Raw genomic sequence first — 17,372 nt, forward strand, 5'->3', positions numbered from 1 at the left:
CACCCATAGGTCAGCGGGTGTATGGTGGAAGAGTGTTGCCCTTTGACACGGACAATGTTTCCAGGTTGGAAAGTTCTGGGCCAGGGCCTGCCATGGTGGTCCAACACAGATGGACTGTGGCTCTATCAAGATAACCTCTCCTGGGGATCAGGTTCACCTCTGTAACTCTCATCCAAGACATCCAGGGTTAATCTCCCAGAGTGGAGATTGATATCTGGGTAAGAAAAAAGAAAAGAAAGATTGGGCTATAAAGTGATGGAAATGTGGGTGACTCACAAAATTTAGGAGGTTGTGTGTGACCTCTGAAAGAAAAGGTTGCACGAGCTGAATCTATGCAGCACTGACAGGGGTTTCCAATAATCAATGTGCATGATGGTACATATTTTAAGAATTACCAATAACTTTCAAAAGTAACAAAAATGCTACTACAGTAATGCTTGGACCATCTGTCATGAGCATCGTCATGAGCCACCCACCGGCAGTTTTTAGGTTACTGTGGCTTTAATAGCGTGAACCGGAAGAGCAAGAGTTTCACCGGCGCTGTTGCCTTTTCTTTTCCGCTCAGGGTTCAGCATTGGTGGGAGCGTGGATATCATCATCAAGGCTCACAAAATCACCAAACATGAGCGTCCCCGCATTTATCGATATTACGGAAGAAGACCAGGTACGACCCATGTCTTTAAAAACTCATTTTGTATCGTCTCTCCTGCGGATGAGTCGATTAACGGAAACTGTCCACCTTGATTACTTAGCATGCTAGCTAGCGCAAATGCTAACCGTTGCTGACAGGTAACAGTTAACTTACATGCTGATTATGTGACATATGTAGAAGCACGTTGTTAATACTTATATCATTGAACTCACCGTTTAAATTAACTTAAAATCGTTTTCACCCCGTATTTACAGCTAACGGGTTAAGATATAAAAAAAAGTTGTCAAGTTACAAATAGCTAAGAATGCTAGCTCCTTAACAATAACGTCACATCTGAATAAATAAAGACGTAAAACAAATAACAAGTCATTCAAGGCGGACTTTTTAGAACATTGGTGAACTTGATAACATTTAAAAAAGTTACTACCAAACGTTGGCTAACTGCAGCAAAGATATTTGATTAAAAAGGCACTGTGTAACAACAATGCTAGTTGTAACTATACAGCCTATGGTAAAAACACATTATGCTAATTTAAAGCATGGGTCTTTTACGTTCTAATGGCCAAGGACCCCTGAGCTGAAAGTGAGACGATGCAGGGATCCCCTACTAAAAACAATGTATTAAATTGAGTAACATATTAAACTAGGCCTAATAGTTAGGGTGGTCTAAAGCCTATACACATAATTTCCCGGGGCGCATACAATACTAAGACAGTACAATGATATTTTTAACATTTATATCGTATGTTAATGTTAAACATGCATTTGGAAGGCACATTGAATCCTTAAGCTCAGTTATATCTGTGAATGGCTACCTTAGTCGCTACCTTGCCTATAAGCCAGTAAGTCTATCATCAAGGTTGTGTAAATGTATTTGTTTCTTTTCACAAATGTATCTTTAATAATAATATGTTGCATTCATGTTAATGTATATTTTCAGACCTATTTTTGAAAGAAAAAAATATAAAAAAAATAATATTTGTATTTTTTTCATTATTGTGTATGTGTAGCTTTATAACTTTTGTGCATTCAAGTTTTATGTAACCACTAAAACTACTTTTTTATGTCTAATGTTACAGGCTTCAGAGCTGAGAGCCTATTTAAAGGCCAAAGGAGCTGATATATCAGAGGAGAACTCTGAAGGTGGGCTTCATGTAGATCTGGCGCAGATCATCGAGGCATGTGATGTATGCCTCAAGGACGATGATAAAGGTAGGTTATAATGAATAACACTCCTGCTTCCTAGCTTCTGTCAGTTATTTTTAAATTGGACAATAACAGGCATATGCATTTGTCGTAAGTAGACTGACTTATGTTACCAGAAAAGGCACAGGAGTAATAAATAAAATGTTTTATGCCATGCATGTATTGTAAGTGTCCCATTAAGCTATTTCGATGATCCATGCACAATACTAGGATCCTGATACTGGCATATCTACATGCAGTGCTGTATAAATTTATGTTTGATCTGACTAACTCTGAAATTACTCCCGGATGTATGACTATTTCTAATTACTTATGATCCTCTCTTTGTATCTCTCTGTAGATGTCGAGAGTGTGATGAACAGCATTGTGTCTCTGCTGTTGATCCTGGAGACAGAGAAGCAGGAGGCTCTTATTGAAAGTCTGTGTGAGAAACTGGTGAAGTTCCGTGAAGGAGAGAGACCCTCCCTCAGGATGCAGCTGTGAGTCCTTTTATCTTTTGCCCTTTAATCCATTCACAGTATTGCCTCTAATGGTTTTTGTTTCCAAATATCTATTGTTTCCAAGTTTACATTTAACATCAGACCTCAATTTTTGAGCCACGGTTTGGTTCAAACCATTGCTGGGTTTTACTAATTCAACTACAAGGACACTGATGTAGATTGTCTTTAGAAATGAACTTCACAGAAATTAACTAATAGACAGACAAAAAGACAGACACATTATTAATCCCTGTGGGAAATTTCATTTAAAAGCATTGGTGTGTTAAGTCTGTAGTTTAGAGATGGCCTAGTGGGTGGAGTCACTTTCCACATCCGCGTCAGCTGATGGTGGGATATAAACAACAACAAAGATATTGCATGTAAACTCCCTTGGCAGATAATTTACGGAGTAACGGTTATAGATCAGTTGGTCACAGACAGACAGACTTTAACAGTGATGTGCATGAGGCTACACTACCCCCCCCCCCCATTCCCCATGCTACGACACTAAGACTGCTTCTCTTGTGAACTTAACATAAGGATACAGCGATAGGCAGGAAAACAGCCCTTTTTAAAAACAAACTGCATGTGGTGAGAAAACATGGTTTGATTAAAAAAAATAGTTCACTGTTCCATCACTTCTCTTTGTGTTTTGATGTTACAGGCTGAGTAATCTGTTCCATGGCATGGATGAGAACACAACAGTGAGGTACACAGTCTTCTGTGGCCTCATCAAGGTGGCTGCTACATGTAATGCCATCGCCTTCATCCCCACTGACCTTGATCAGGTATTTCTGTTCACCATGATTAACTGGGATATTTGATCAGAAACACTGCCAGTCACATATTGTGTATTTATTTGCCTTGAGCTGCAGTGACAGCAAAAAGGGGGGAAAAAGAGTTGTCCTGTCACATTTTTCAACTGTCCACAGACTGCAGTTTTTTTCTTCTGCAGCTAATTTATGTTACCCGTTTGTGTTGCTGATCAGGTGCGCAAGTGGATTATCGACTGGAACTTGACCACAGAGAAGAAGCACACACTCTTAAGGCTGGTGTATGAAGCATTGGTTGACTGCAAAAAAGGGTAACTACGTATAGGGTCAGACATGTAATATTCATGTTTTGGTATGCACAGATGCAGAAATATAAATCCACAGAATGTAAGATTTCTAATCTCCTGCATGAAAAAAACGGTACATGGCCTAAGAAATTGTCTCGACATGAGTTTTCAACAATGTATCGACTCATTTCACAGCGAGGCTGCAGCAAAAGTGATGGTTGAGCTGCTGGGAAGTTACACAGAAGACAATGCGTCACAAGCCCGTGTTGATGCCCACAGGTAAACTTGAAGACCCTGTTTAACATTCGTCATTAAGCCTCTATATAGCATACATTCCTCATGCATGCATACTTACAGTGGTGTCCTTTTATCTTTTAGATGTATTGTCCGTGCTCTCAAAGACCCCAACACCTTCCTGATTGACCACCTGCTCACCCTGAAACCTGTTCGCTTCCTGGAGGGAGAACTCATCCATGACGTGAGTACTGAAGGATGTGCAATATAAAGTGATAAAAAGCCAGACTGTACAACTATGGTTCGTTTGTGGTATAATCGGTAACACCAGTGTTGTCACAAGTTTATTTACTAGCCAAAATGTCTTTACCGTGCCATCCCTAATGTTAATAACTCCCTCCATCGATTTTTATTAATTGTTAGTTAGTGCTTGAAAAATGCAATTTTCTCAGTGCCTTCAATAGCCCACAAAGCACATTGAAAACATTGTTTTTTCAAAACAAAATTTCCAGCAGTCGTTTGGACAAACCTGTTTATCTTGTAGAATTCTCACTAACAGTAGGCCATGTGTCATGTGTAACGAAAAAAGCCTCTTGATGGTGTTCAGGTATTGGCTGCATTTTTGATATATAGTCTCAATTAGGCACCAGGAATGTTTGTACGTTACCAGCTTAACAGGTTGAGACAATGAAAAAATATTTCTTAATAGGGTGTGTGTACAGAAGAGTTTGCATGGGTCAACAGAAAGTAATTAATAGTTTAGAAATTTGTCTTGAAACCAGTGATCTTTCTTATTACCTTAATCTTGACATGGGTATAATTACAATTTCAGCCTGTAAGAATACAAAGATGATGTGACTACGTTTCTAGAGTCTTATAACGGCGTCTCTCCCTCTTCTGACTCTGTTTTCAGCTATTAACCATCTTTGTGAGTGGAAAACTAGCAGCTTACGTAAAGTTTTACCAGAGTAACAAAGACTTCATTGACTCTCTCGGTAAGTAGCCATAACTTGAGATATGAGGTGCATCAGTTCTACACCAACACACACACCATTTAAAAAAATACAGCAAACGGGTTAATAAATGGGAAGAATGTGCATTTGCTGCAATAGTCTGATTACCCCAAAACCTCAGTGTATTGTACATGTAGTTGGTGAGGGATAAAATGTATCACTGCTACTTATCATATTTGTATCAGTCTTGACATATTCTAAATGTATTCTAAATGTTTTAACAACATTATAGATGTTTGATAAGAAACTAGTTTTGTGATATAATGCTGCTATTTTACGAGTATCAAGAGAGTGCTATGTTTGTATGAATGCATTTGTCTTTTGGAACTAATGTTTCAAACTTTTCCTACTTTCAAGACAGCTTTATCATGTATGCTGTAGTTGCTGTGATGTTAAAATAACTTAAGAAAGACCATAAAATGTTAAGTAAAAAAGTACATTTAAAGACCATTTTAACCATCGTTTCCTATAATACACTCTTATGAATAGTGAACCAATGTACTGCTCTCTGTTGACACAGTACAGGAATGTGTGTGTGTCAGCAGTGTGTCCCTTTCTCGCTACTAAAGACTTTGCTGTAATTACAAGCATGTGTAGGATGCACTCTCAAAACACACAATGTGGAGTGGTGTTTGTGTTAATGAGTGGATTCCCCGACTGCATGCTCCTGAATGTAAAAAAACAATTATCACAGGGAAACTCCCTGAGTCAAAAGTAATCGACTGTGACTGGTTTGTGCTTAATGATCCCTGCGTGTTGCTCTCTAGGCCTGTCTCACGAGCAAAACATGTCCAAGATGCGTCTGCTGACATTCATGGGCATGGCTGTGGAATTCAAGGAGATCTCCTTCGACACCATGCAGCAGGAGCTGCAAATTGGAGCTGATGACGTCGAGGCTTTTGTCATTGACGGTACAAGCACTTCACCTCAAATGAATCCTTCCTGTCTACCAGTGTTGTGCCTGAACGCGTACACTTAACGATAGTTCATGAACTCGTTCATATTTTGGGCGAAGGTTAACTGAACGTACTATATTGCTGCCTGATGAACGTTACTGTGAACGCGTTTATTCTGGTGTCTGAACGGCACACTCTCTGTCTAACTTCATTCAATAGGGTGCCAGATTTCTATAGAGCCCTCCAGGGGAAAACCAGGCTAAAACACACTGTAAACAGGCCTTAATATGTAGTGGAAAAAACAACCAATCTGGCAACACCAGCGTTGCACCGCCGCATACCTCATCAAAACAAAACACAGCATGGAGGCGTCATATGATTATTTAAACAAGTTTCATGACAATTTCGGTGATGATAGGAAAAACTTTACACTTGCCCGCCGAGTTTTAAAAAAAGAAAAATCTACACTTCAGTCACATCCACAGCAAACCCAAAGCGGCACATTGTACTGAAGCACCCGGAATTTCAAGGTGTGCAAAGAAAAAAATCAAACAACAGTCAAGACAGATCCTCGACCCAAATCTGATTAACTGCTTACAGTAGCGGCTCCATTGTCATCTCCCGGCCATAGTGGGACAAACTGTTGGTGCAGTATATTGTCAGAGACCTGCAGCCTTTGAGTAAAGTGGAAAGCCCAGCTTTCATAAACTTAATTAAGGTGTTGCAGCCATCCAAAAAGGGGCCATCAGTTAAAAGTTAAAACTGTTAATAAATTGCTGTCTGTGGTTCTACATGGGCTGTGGGAATAATTAAAAAAAATAGCTTGCAGCAACATATTGAAAAAAATTTTTTTTTAATTATGACCTGAACTACTTCATTTTAAAATTTGTCAACTGAAATTTGCACTAGTTCATGTAGAAAGTGAACTTTCTCAACACTGCTGTCTACCCTTGTTAAGTGTGCTGTTAGGTGAACCAATAATAGCACTCGTAGATTTTGTGTGATGCAGATTAGCTTCCGCTCCCAATTTCATGTTCAAAGTACATTCTATCTGTTTTTATTGATTTCCGTCTGAGCTTTTGCTTCCTCTTAATTCCCTTTCTTTTTTTTCTAGCTGTTCGGACCAAGATGGTGTACTGCAAAATTGACCAGACACAGCGAAAGGTTGTTGTGAGGTAAGCACTCTCATCAAACAACGTCTTACACAGGGGTGTCAAACTAATCCAGGAAAGGGCTGCTGTGGCTGCAGGTTTTCCATTCCAGCCAAGCAAGAACACAACTGATTCGACTTATTCAATCACCTGAATTGTCCTCACACAGTTGATTTGTTGGATCAATTGTCTTTCTTGCTTGATTGGAATGAAAACCTGGATCAGTTTGATTCCCTGGTCTTACAGATCTGTATAAGAGGGGAAGTTATAGCAAATGTAGGCTTAGTACCAATCTAGGCGTGATGTACTTTAGCTTTAAGGCTTTTATTCTTTGTCTTTTTCTTTTGTTTTTTCTATAATTGATTATGATGGGACACTAGGCTGCAAGAAATTACTAATTCACTCGTATGTGGATTAGATGGTATTCCTGAATCTGAAGCTGGTCTGGTCAAAGTTAAGGATACTAAACTTTTAATTCACATGACTCTGCATCTGTATGGTTTGGATTTGTGGCCTCAATACAGAATACAGGCAGTGTCATTTATTTTGTTATCGTGTATTTACTAGCTCTTTAATTAATTTCCTCCAAGTTGTGAGACGTGACCTTGGCTTGCATTTATTGTGTGTCAATTTAACACTCTTTCTCTTCTGTTTTCCACTCAATCAGCCACAGCACACATCGCACCTTTGGCAAGCAGCAGTGGCAGCAGCTGCACGACAGCCTCAGCTCCTGGAAGGCCAACCTAGCAACCGTCAAGACCAGTCTGCAAGCACTGTCACCTTCTGCTTAATCCCACCTTAACATAACCGTCTAGACTGCCTGGCCCTCTAATTCTTTTGTGCTTTCCAAGTCCCCAAACTGAATTGATCAGTTTTTATATTCACCCAATAAAAGAACAGTGAAGATCACCTGCAATCACTCCTTTCTTGTTAATTATCAAAGATTGCTTGAGTTATTTTCAAGTTAAGTAATGTCATAAACAAGTTTTACAACACACAAGGAACTTTGATTTTAAGGTCAATTTCAAAGTTTTTGAAACCAAAAGCTTTACTGTGTCATTAATGGATAATGTATATTAGTCTTTCAGACAGCTGCCCCACCAGTTGCGTTATGATCTCTTCAGAAAGCCATACAGTGACTTTAATAGGAGCTCGTCCTCTAGCGGCTCTCAACATCTGGCTTTAGTTAAAAGACGGTATGCCAGCATTAGATGAGCTGTGGCTTAGGCTGAGAAATAGCCTGCAACAAGAGGGTCACTTGTCTGGGAACACATGAGAGGTGACAATAGCAATGTGAACTTAAGATGACCCTGTCTGCTGGGGTCAGAGCTGCATGACTGTAGCATCAACACATAAAGCCTGTGGTGTACGTTGATTCATTGCCATTACAAATTTGAAACTGTCCACAACGTTAAAAGATACTGTTCAGCTGTAGTCAGCATGACTAACTGTCTTGTGATGCATCTGAAAAGTGGAAAAACAAGGACTTCTGAATTCCAGTTTTAAGTTTACCTTAGCTTTGCCCATTGATGTAAAGTTAAGTGCCATTCATCCCACACAAAGATCTTTTTTCAGGCACAGGTCCAAAACATTAGGATGTGAACTGATATATGGCCCAGGCATTAGGTGTAAAAGGGGTCTGTTGGAGTTCTCTCCCTCTAGGGCTGTGATGAAATCAGCACAAACTGACAAAGTGCAGACATGCACTGTTCAAATCCCCACCCCCACCTCAAATGTGCTGTTTTTTCTTTGACTAATAAAGCCACAGCTCAACCTTGTTTACTTTGTTTTTAGTGGTGTGCCACTCCTCATTCTGCACCGATTTTAAAGTCGTAATCTGATCATTTAAACCCTGACACTAAAATATTTTCACTCGGATGAAATGGGCATTAGAGGTACACATTTATTGCTGCAGTGTGTTCTTTTTCCTATCATAGCAGAGGTCTGCAGAGGCTCATGGCTCACTTCTGTCCAGTTGTCCACAGGGAGCAAGCATCTTTAACTCTTATCAGAGGGTATAAATCACAGAACACATTCTCTGGAGTATAACCTCATCACAGCCACCTGCAAGGTGGAGCATAGAGCAGATATAAACTAATGTGACCAAAGGCTTAACACAATGTTTGCAAAGCCAGGGTATCTTGGTTTCCATCACTCAGTATATTTCTCCTTTTCTTTGCGAGCAATCACTTCTTAGCTACTTTTCTCATTCTGTAAGGGATCTCCCTTGTCTCACTGGTGACTGTTTTGCGGTTATGCCATCATGTGAGATGTCCCAGTTTGGTTTATCTGGTGCAAGCCTCACGACCCCAACTTATTAAGGTCAGAGAATAGTAGTTCTGCATTGTTCAGTGATGAAAAGCAAATGAGTTGATATTCCATTTCAACTGGCCTCTTTTTGCTCGTGCTCGTACTTGAGTATTGAGTTTTTCTGCTCTTCTCCAAAGCATTTCATACAAGAGATATTGTATTTTTTATTATCACTACATTTTTAATTTTTTACAGATAATACGTAGTTACTTTTCAGATTAAGATTTAAAAACAAAATTAAATAAAGATTTTAGGGTACATGAGTGATGGATCGAAATACTTCATCACAAATCACAATTTACTGTGTTTGAGCACAAACCTCACTGTGTAAGCTAATGTGGAACAACATGGATTCCCCGGCGGTACACTATTAATCATTATCACATAGATATGGCTGTATGCTGTGTAAGGTGGCAATATCATCTGACATCACACACTAGATAAAGTCTGGAGTTTCTCATTTTTTTTGTATCAACATTCCCCTGGGTAAATCTAAGACTCTGATGGAATCCAGAGATGTAGCCATGTACAAGAGCGGGGCTCTCACTGCCCTTCAATTAGCACCATCCAGTAGTCAGCCAGATAATGTTCAATTGCATCCTATCTCTGCTTTACATAAACACTGTCCAAGAGGCTCAGAGACAGATATGTGTATTTACATGGAGAGTGTGAAACATAAACACTGTTATGGAGGATTGGCCCAGGCAGAATGAGAAACTTATCTTCACTGTGTTTCTTCATAAGTTGCTGTTTGAGGTGTCTCTAAAGTTGCTTTAGTCACTATTCTTTGTGGTGGAAAACCCCTAGACGAAGTGTATGTTAACACAGATGCTCCTTCTCTGCCAAAATCACTCTGGAGCCCATTGAAACATCCTTTTCCCATAAAAGGCATGTGCCTATAGCTACTGAGAGATCTTGAGAGAGAAGGTTTAGTGCTTTTAAAAGAGTCCTGATGCATAGATCGCAAAAGATAGCATTGTGTTACAACAGTAATTTGCGCCTAACCATTAGAAGTGAAGATACAACACAGAGACTGAATGACCCTTAAGCTTAAAATGTCATTAAAGTAAGACGGCCCTTTAAGTCCTAATAAATCTTAGTTAGGAAGATCAACCAGAGGTTACATGACAAAATATAAGTCATGAAACCATCATGTCACTGTCTAAAATGGAAAGATTTATGTCATCTAGACTGAATAAAATAAGGATATATTTTTTACAATATCTGTTGTAAGGCTATTCAATTATAGTGAAGGGGGGAACAATTAAAAAGTAGTAAAAGTAGGCTACAGAAGTATTGAAGACACCCTTTTCAAAGTGTTATGTTAGTATAGAATATTATTTTTATTCTGTTTTTATCACTTTGAATGTTGTAGTTCGTAATTTTGGGTAGATTTTCCTGGGTAGATTACTATTAGATTACTATTGCTATTACTACTATTATACTATTACTATTAGACCACCATAGTACTGCTCACATTATATATCAAATGTAGTGCAGTAAAAATACAATGTATCCCTTTGAGATGTAGTGGAGTAGAAGTAATCGGTAACATACAATGGAAATGTGAAATATTTCAAAATCGTACTTAGCCTAAGTACAGTTGCCAGCTTGGTTACTGCTCATAGTATAGGCCTACATACACCCAGGCCTATAATATCCTATAAATGCATATTTTGCGAGCTGGTGTATTAAAAAGCCTTCGGTGGTGGACTAACAAGTATTCATATTTATTTCTAAGACTGTTTTTGTTTGTCCTTTTTGGACAAAGTAATTTTCCGGGGGAAATCTCTTTAATTGAAGAGATTAAATATAATATATTAAATATAATAAGCTTAAAAATAGAATCTACCTTAACAGCAAGACAGTGCTGCTTTAAGAGTGAAGGCCTAAAATGATTAGTAGCTGGGAGGAGTAGCCCATCCTGTCTGTGGTATCTGACTCAGATGCCAAAGATAGGATAGGCTCAGTCAGACGATGCCTAATAAATAATACTATTTAATACTTCGGTGTGAAAAGACTTGCTGAAAGTACTTTCACTTTCGTGGGTCCAGCTGCCATCTAGCGTCCACTTTCACTAGTATCACTTACCATATTATCCAGGTAAACGGGATCGATTGGTTGAGTCTGCGCAGGTAGTTCAGGAGGAGCAGAAGCCACATCTGTTGGAGTAAACAAAACCTTTTTTCTTAACCTACCGGAACTGTTTTGAACTCCTCAGGGACCACCACAGCAGTACTTGTATATAGTGTTTTTACCTTGAAACGATGAGCCGCGCTCAACTTTTTCAAAGGAAGCTGTTCAGCTGTTTGTGACTCTCGCTGAATGTTTCCTGACTCATCTTATCAGCGTCGAAGCTGGGACTTGCCGCTCCCGGTTTCAATGTGTTGCTGTTGAACTCTGCCCATAATTATGTGCCACTTTTTTAACATAGGTAAAGTATAATAGACGTATTTGGTGCCGGTTGGTTAAGGAAAAGTGTACAAGTAGTTTGACGAAGCGGGGGTGCGTTGTCGCTGGCACTCTGCTCTCTGTACCGTCAATTAATGCCCCACCCGCTGTCCACGCGCAGGTGCATGCGTGACCATGTTGTGTCATCTGTTCGTACTCCTTCAACTCCTGTCATATGGAGATTTGGCCTGTACAAGGAGGTTACTGTCGAAACACGAAGACAGAGAAGGTGAGACATTGTTGTGAAGAATTACACATTATTCATTGTAAACATGGACGAATTATAAGACAATGGGGCCCTAGGCACAGACAATTAAGAGGCCCCAAATTCTGTCTATATAGGAACAAGACACCCAAATTCAAAGAGTCTACTTTTAGTCGTTTGGTAGGAATTTGGGGTATCTTTGTGGTCATTTTGCATCTTTGTAATTGTTTTACATCTCTGTGATTGCTATGCATCTATTTTTAGTCATTTTGCATGTTGTGGTGGTGGTTTTAGCATCATTTCATGACATTTTATGTGCTATGTGGGAGTTTTGTTTCTCTCTAATTAACTCTATTCTTAATAATTTTGTGTGCCTTTGTCATCATTTTTTGTCTCTCTCGTTTTGTGTATACTGATCATTTAGCATCTCTTTGGGATCATTTTGTGGGCGGTTTTCAGCAACATGACTTTATGGGCCCCTGACCTTATGGGGGCCCGTTAGGCCCGTTCAGTAATCCATCCATGATTGAAATCGACCTATCACCTCTCCTGTCAATCATTTCACCTTTTTTGGAATTGCATCCTAGTGTTTGTAGAGGAGGGGGATGCAAATTCATTCCTGGGTCGCCATCTGCTGTTCAACCGGTTTGACTTTGAGATTTTCGTTCCTGGAAATCTGGAGAGGGAGTGTTTTGAAGAAGCCTGCAATTATGAAGAAGCAAGGGAGGTCTTTGAGAATATCCCAGCTACAGTTAAGTGGGCTGCTCACTGAGGTCATGTCATGAAAGAGAAGTTTTACAGTAGAGTACACCATACTAATGGTTCTTTATTTTGCAGGATGACTTTTGGAAGAAATACACTGCAGGTAAGAGAAAAAGATACATACCGCCATATAGTTACCACTACTATCAAACTCATACACTCAGGGGTCGGGTCGCGGGGGCAGCAGCTAAAGCAGGGGACCACAAACTTCCCTTTCCCGGGCCACATTAACCAGCTCTAACTGGGGGATCGTGAGGCGTTCCCAGGCCAGTGTGGAGATATACTCTCTCCACTTAGTCCTGGGTCTTCCCAGAGGCCTCCTCCCAGCTGGACGTGCCTGGAACACCTCCCTAGGGAGGCGCCCAGGGGGCATCCTTACTAGATGCCCGAACAAGTTCAACCCGCTCCTTTCAACGCAAAGGAGCAGCGGCTCTACTCAGAGTTCCTCACGGATGGCTGAACTTCTCACCATATCTCTAAGGGAGACTCCAGCCACCCTCCTGAGAAAACCCATTTTGGCCGCTTTTACCCAAGCGGACTACTATCACTACTTCATATAATGACATAAGTGTTGTATGTGTAGCAACATTTGTGCCTCACAGTACCTGTAGCAAGTACAATCAAGTTGCTGGTGTCTTACTGGTGTGGTTTCACCACTTGTTCAACAGCGCACAGTAACTTTGAAATGTTTTGCTGGGTCTGCAACCCAATGTGCTGCTCAAATTCCAATTTTGGCTTGTAAATGATCTCTGCAACTCTATTTTGTTTTGTCTTAGTGATAACTATGAATTCTGAATAGATCTAATACTGTGTATCTGCTGCCAGAGAAAATGAAACTTTTCTACAATGCTGCTCTCTAATAATTAATATCACATAAAAAAGGGAAACCATCCTTTGATTTTCAGATGGGTGTGTACCAAACCAAATTGTGTTGCGTTTAACCTGCAATAACAATAAAGCATCTCATCCTTTCTATTACGTAGTGTAACTGATGCTGTCCAGCTACTCACTGTGGTCTGTGATGTTCCACAGATAAGGACAAGCGCCCCTCACGGGTTGATGTGACATCTCTTTTGGTGGGATTGATTGCTGGTGGAGTGGCCATTGTTATCATTGGCCTCCTAATCTGGTATTTTTGTCAAGGCAAATGCAAAGACAACTTCAGCCGTGCAAGGTAAGTAAGAGGGTCTTTCTCCTATTAATGGTAGCTACTTTATTCCTGCACACTTTGACCTTAGTATAGGACTTCTACCACCTTTTATGTCTCCCAAAACTATAGACACTAGTTAAGCTCTGTCGCACTCTAAACCCAGGTACATTTTCATATTCTGTTTGGATGTCTTTGTATGCTTAGAACAGCAGTTCAGATTTTTACAGTATAATTTGTTCTTGACCAGTTTCTGTTGTTCTTACCTGTTGAAGGTCACTATTTCCCAAAGTCTAGGTTGACCTAATGGGGTTGCTTTTTGTCTGACAAAATCCAAACGCATTCAGTTTACTATTATACATGAGAAAGAAAAGCATCAAACACTCACATTTGAGAAGCCAGTGAGTATTCAGAAATTTTGCTTGAAAGTTGACTGAAATGAGTAGTCAATTATTAAGACAGTTGCTGATTAATTCTTTAAAGGGCTCTACTTGAAATACTGAAGATAAAGCTGCCTCCCCTCTGCGTTACTATACTGACGCACAAGTCACTTACATGCACGCACAGCACACACGCAAAAGAAGAGTGACTTCATTCTCTGCTCAGGATGCCATCATTCCACTATATTCACTATATCTTTACATATGTATTTACATGAATGTTCTGAATGTCGAGTACAGCCCCTTTACTCGACACCTGTTCTAACAATATGTTACTGTTTCTTGTCACACCATGTACTGTAGGCTATGTGTAGCACTGGGAGAAAATGCAAAATGCGTTTTGTTTTGTGCAGTTGTGTAACAGCAATAAAGTTGACTTCAACTTTGACCCTAATCCTTGAAGGCCTGAAGTAGGTCACATATGAATGACGTGACATGTTTGTCTACACTCCTCCCATAGCTCCGTTCGGGTGCGACCGAGGAGGAGTAATGCTTCTCTAATAATGCGACGGCTAGAGGAGGTGTCTTTACAACCTGTACTACCACCTGCACCCCCACCCCCTATGGAGGAAATAGACCCACCGGGGCTGCCTTCCTACGAGCAGGCAATCGCAAAAAGTGGACCTCATGACGCCCCACCACCTCCCTATCCTGGGTATTTGCACATGCATTTGAAATTTGCAGTTATGTCATAACTCACTTCTCAAGTTTTCCTTTTCTTGGACACCATTCATAGTTCAGTCAGAGAACTACTTTCCAAACATATTTTTATAACATCTTTTGTTTTGGTTTCAGCTCACGACCTGGAAGTATTCGGCGTTAGTATCTTCAGAACAACACATCTGCATGTCTGTCAACAATAAGCAGACAATTTACAACTGACATTTACACTGAGATTCTCTTCCTAGCATTGCATACCATTTTTTTCAAGATTTAAAAAACTTTCTTGATTATCTTTTTCCACTCATACTTTTCTAATCTGTCTAGTCTGTTGGTGTACCTTTTTTCTTCGCAGTACAATCCCTCGTTTTTAAAATGCCTATGCCTAAATCTACTTGTAGTTTTACAGTAGCCTCGACTTACTATTTTCTCAGGTCTGATTATGCTTTGAAATATAACCCTCAACCTGTGCTGAATAAGATTTATAATACATTTTACTCAGTTTGCTGCTTTTTGTCTAAAGTCAAATGAAGAATTGCTGGATTACTAACGCCCTTAAGGAGCAGTATCTTTAGCCACAGCATGTATAGAAGGGCTGAGATTGAAGCAAGATTAGGATTATGTTTCATTACACGATAAGTATTAATTGCAATTGAAGAGAGACAGGCGCATTTGTGTATTCAGACAGTTTAAGGATAATACAAGTGTTTTTCATATACTGGTCGACCAGCTCACAATGTTCACTTTGTACTTTCAGCAGTACATAATATTTTACCCATTTTTTTTTTTTTAAAAGAATTATTTTTTAAATGTGCAGTGGTGGTTTATAAACTTCTAGTGTGTCAGAAAATGTATATTTGATTCACCAACTAATGGTGGTCTTGAATGCGCTTATATGTGAAGTCAAGTTTAATTATAATAAATTGTGTTTAATTATCAAATGTACTATAAACAGATGGAGGTGGAAGCTTTACAGAAGCAGTTTTTACAATATTTTACATTTACACGGAAGAATATTTTACAATACTGCAAAAAATTATAGCTGTGATGATAGACAGCAAAAACATATTTCAACAGTTATAAAGGACAGCACAACAGTGCATGTCCTTCACTTAACTGTAAATTGAATGTGCGTTTTACAAGCCTGTTGGATGCTGGTTTTTCATTATTATCACATGGTGCAGAAATACGAGGGTTAAAATGTTATCATGTCCTTGTAAATTACCAGTACTAACGATCCATCATGGCATGAGAATAAATGAAGGGGTAACTTTGTTGAAGTTGATCTGAAACATACTTACTTGAATGAAAATATTTTAAGATGTTTTAAATAAAATGTATATTTTGACTATTTTTTGCATCTCATCTTTCAACTACTGTATGTGAGGGAGTGTACAGTATAGTGTACATCCGAACTTATTCTCATTTTTTAAATTTAGTGTGAATAGGATCAGCTATGAGGGTTTTATCAGCCGTATCACATCCCACATCATCTACTGTTTAACTATATGGTCACAGGCTAGTAACACTTCTCTAAAACCAATAGAATCTCTGTATAAACGAACAGTTAAAATCCTTGGCAAGAAACCAGTAGATTTTCATCATTGCTCAATATTAAGAAAATATAACCTGCTGAGTTTGGACAATTTGATTAAATATGTAAATACTTGTCTTATGTACCTTTCCTCCGCTCAGACAGTTCGCCAAATAAGAACAACTGCATATGGGTTCACAAGAGGTGCAGCAAGAGGAGACTGTATTATTACACTTAGGAAAAGTTATTTTAGTCAGTCTGCATTCTCTGTTAGAGCTGCACTACAATGGAATTCCACCCCAGCAACTATTAGAGACCTGAATAGCTATAGTTTATTCAGAGCTCATTTGAAGAGATGGTTAATTGGTGCTCAGCTCTGTCAGCACTAACACTTGATTACACCTTCCTGTCCTCGGTCCGTCTGTGCTGAACCTGTAGCCATCTTCTCTTTTTACTGCGTGCTGTCTTACTGTGGTCTTGTTTTTATTGTGTACCATGCATTCTGTATTTGTGCTTCTGCTTTGCGTGCTGTGGTGTGATGTGTCTTGCGTCTTGATTGATGTTTTATAAGTTGATGTTATATATGCTACTTTGTCATGTTTGTTAACTGCTGTGCATATTTTGTAGTTTGCCCTGGCTAGTAACTTTGTTATTTTAATCTAATTGTTTCTATATTCTATATTCTGTTCTGTTTTTAGGGTGACTTTAACATCTGTCCAGGGACTATAGATGAAAAATAGCCTCTTGGCTAATTCTGGCGCATTTACAGTAATGTTATTAATTTGCACTGTCCCTGTTTTCAGATAAACTAAACATATCAGATAAAAATTGTATATTTAATTCATTTTCACAGCCTTTGGATTTATAGAAAACAAATCGGGTCAATGTACTGTTTGGCGTCCTTCGTAAATACCTAGAAATTGAGCTTTTTTTGTCCAATAAAATTAAACATTTGGGAATATATCACTGAAAACTTAAATATAGGCTATGTTATCTTGTAGGATTTCAAATGGTACTTTTCCAAAATAATATAAAATGGTTATTTATAAGGCTGCTGATTAAAAGTACAAAAGTTATTCCAAAAAAAGTCACACAAAGGGGAGTTGCAACAAAACTGAATAATTATTTTATAGTTCCCAAATTCCAAAGAATGGCCTCATTTATTTATGTAT

At 39.1% G+C, this 17,372-nt stretch overlaps 2 protein-coding genes across 2 annotated transcripts; both read left to right on the top strand.

Moving 5' to 3' along the window:
- Positions 1–540: 540 nt before the first annotated feature.
- eif3m (eukaryotic translation initiation factor 3, subunit M) lies at positions 541–7,600 on the top strand. Its single transcript, XM_083918600.1, has 11 exons — positions 541–664; positions 1,732–1,864; positions 2,199–2,337; positions 3,002–3,125; positions 3,327–3,421; positions 3,593–3,676; positions 3,776–3,875; positions 4,545–4,626; positions 5,412–5,555; positions 6,655–6,715; positions 7,359–7,600. Exons 1-11 carry the CDS (start codon positions 623–625, stop codon positions 7,480–7,482), a joined length of 1,128 nt encoding a protein of 375 aa, XP_083774726.1. The 5' UTR covers positions 541–622; the 3' UTR covers positions 7,483–7,600.
- Positions 7,601–11,519: 3,919 nt separating this feature from the next.
- On the top strand, positions 11,520–15,927 carry prrg4 (proline rich Gla (G-carboxyglutamic acid) 4 (transmembrane)). Its single transcript, XM_083915900.1, has 6 exons — positions 11,520–11,681; positions 12,245–12,408; positions 12,495–12,522; positions 13,452–13,593; positions 14,467–14,661; positions 14,802–15,927. Exons 1-6 carry the CDS (start codon positions 11,588–11,590, stop codon positions 14,827–14,829), a joined length of 651 nt encoding a protein of 216 aa, XP_083772026.1. The 5' UTR covers positions 11,520–11,587; the 3' UTR covers positions 14,830–15,927.
- Positions 15,928–17,372: the final 1,445 nt, after the last annotated feature.

The sequence above is a fragment of the Echiichthys vipera genome (assembly GCF_963691815.1).
Source record: "Echiichthys vipera genome assembly, chromosome: 1".
Lineage (NCBI taxonomy): Eukaryota > Metazoa > Chordata > Actinopteri > Perciformes > Trachinidae > Echiichthys > Echiichthys vipera.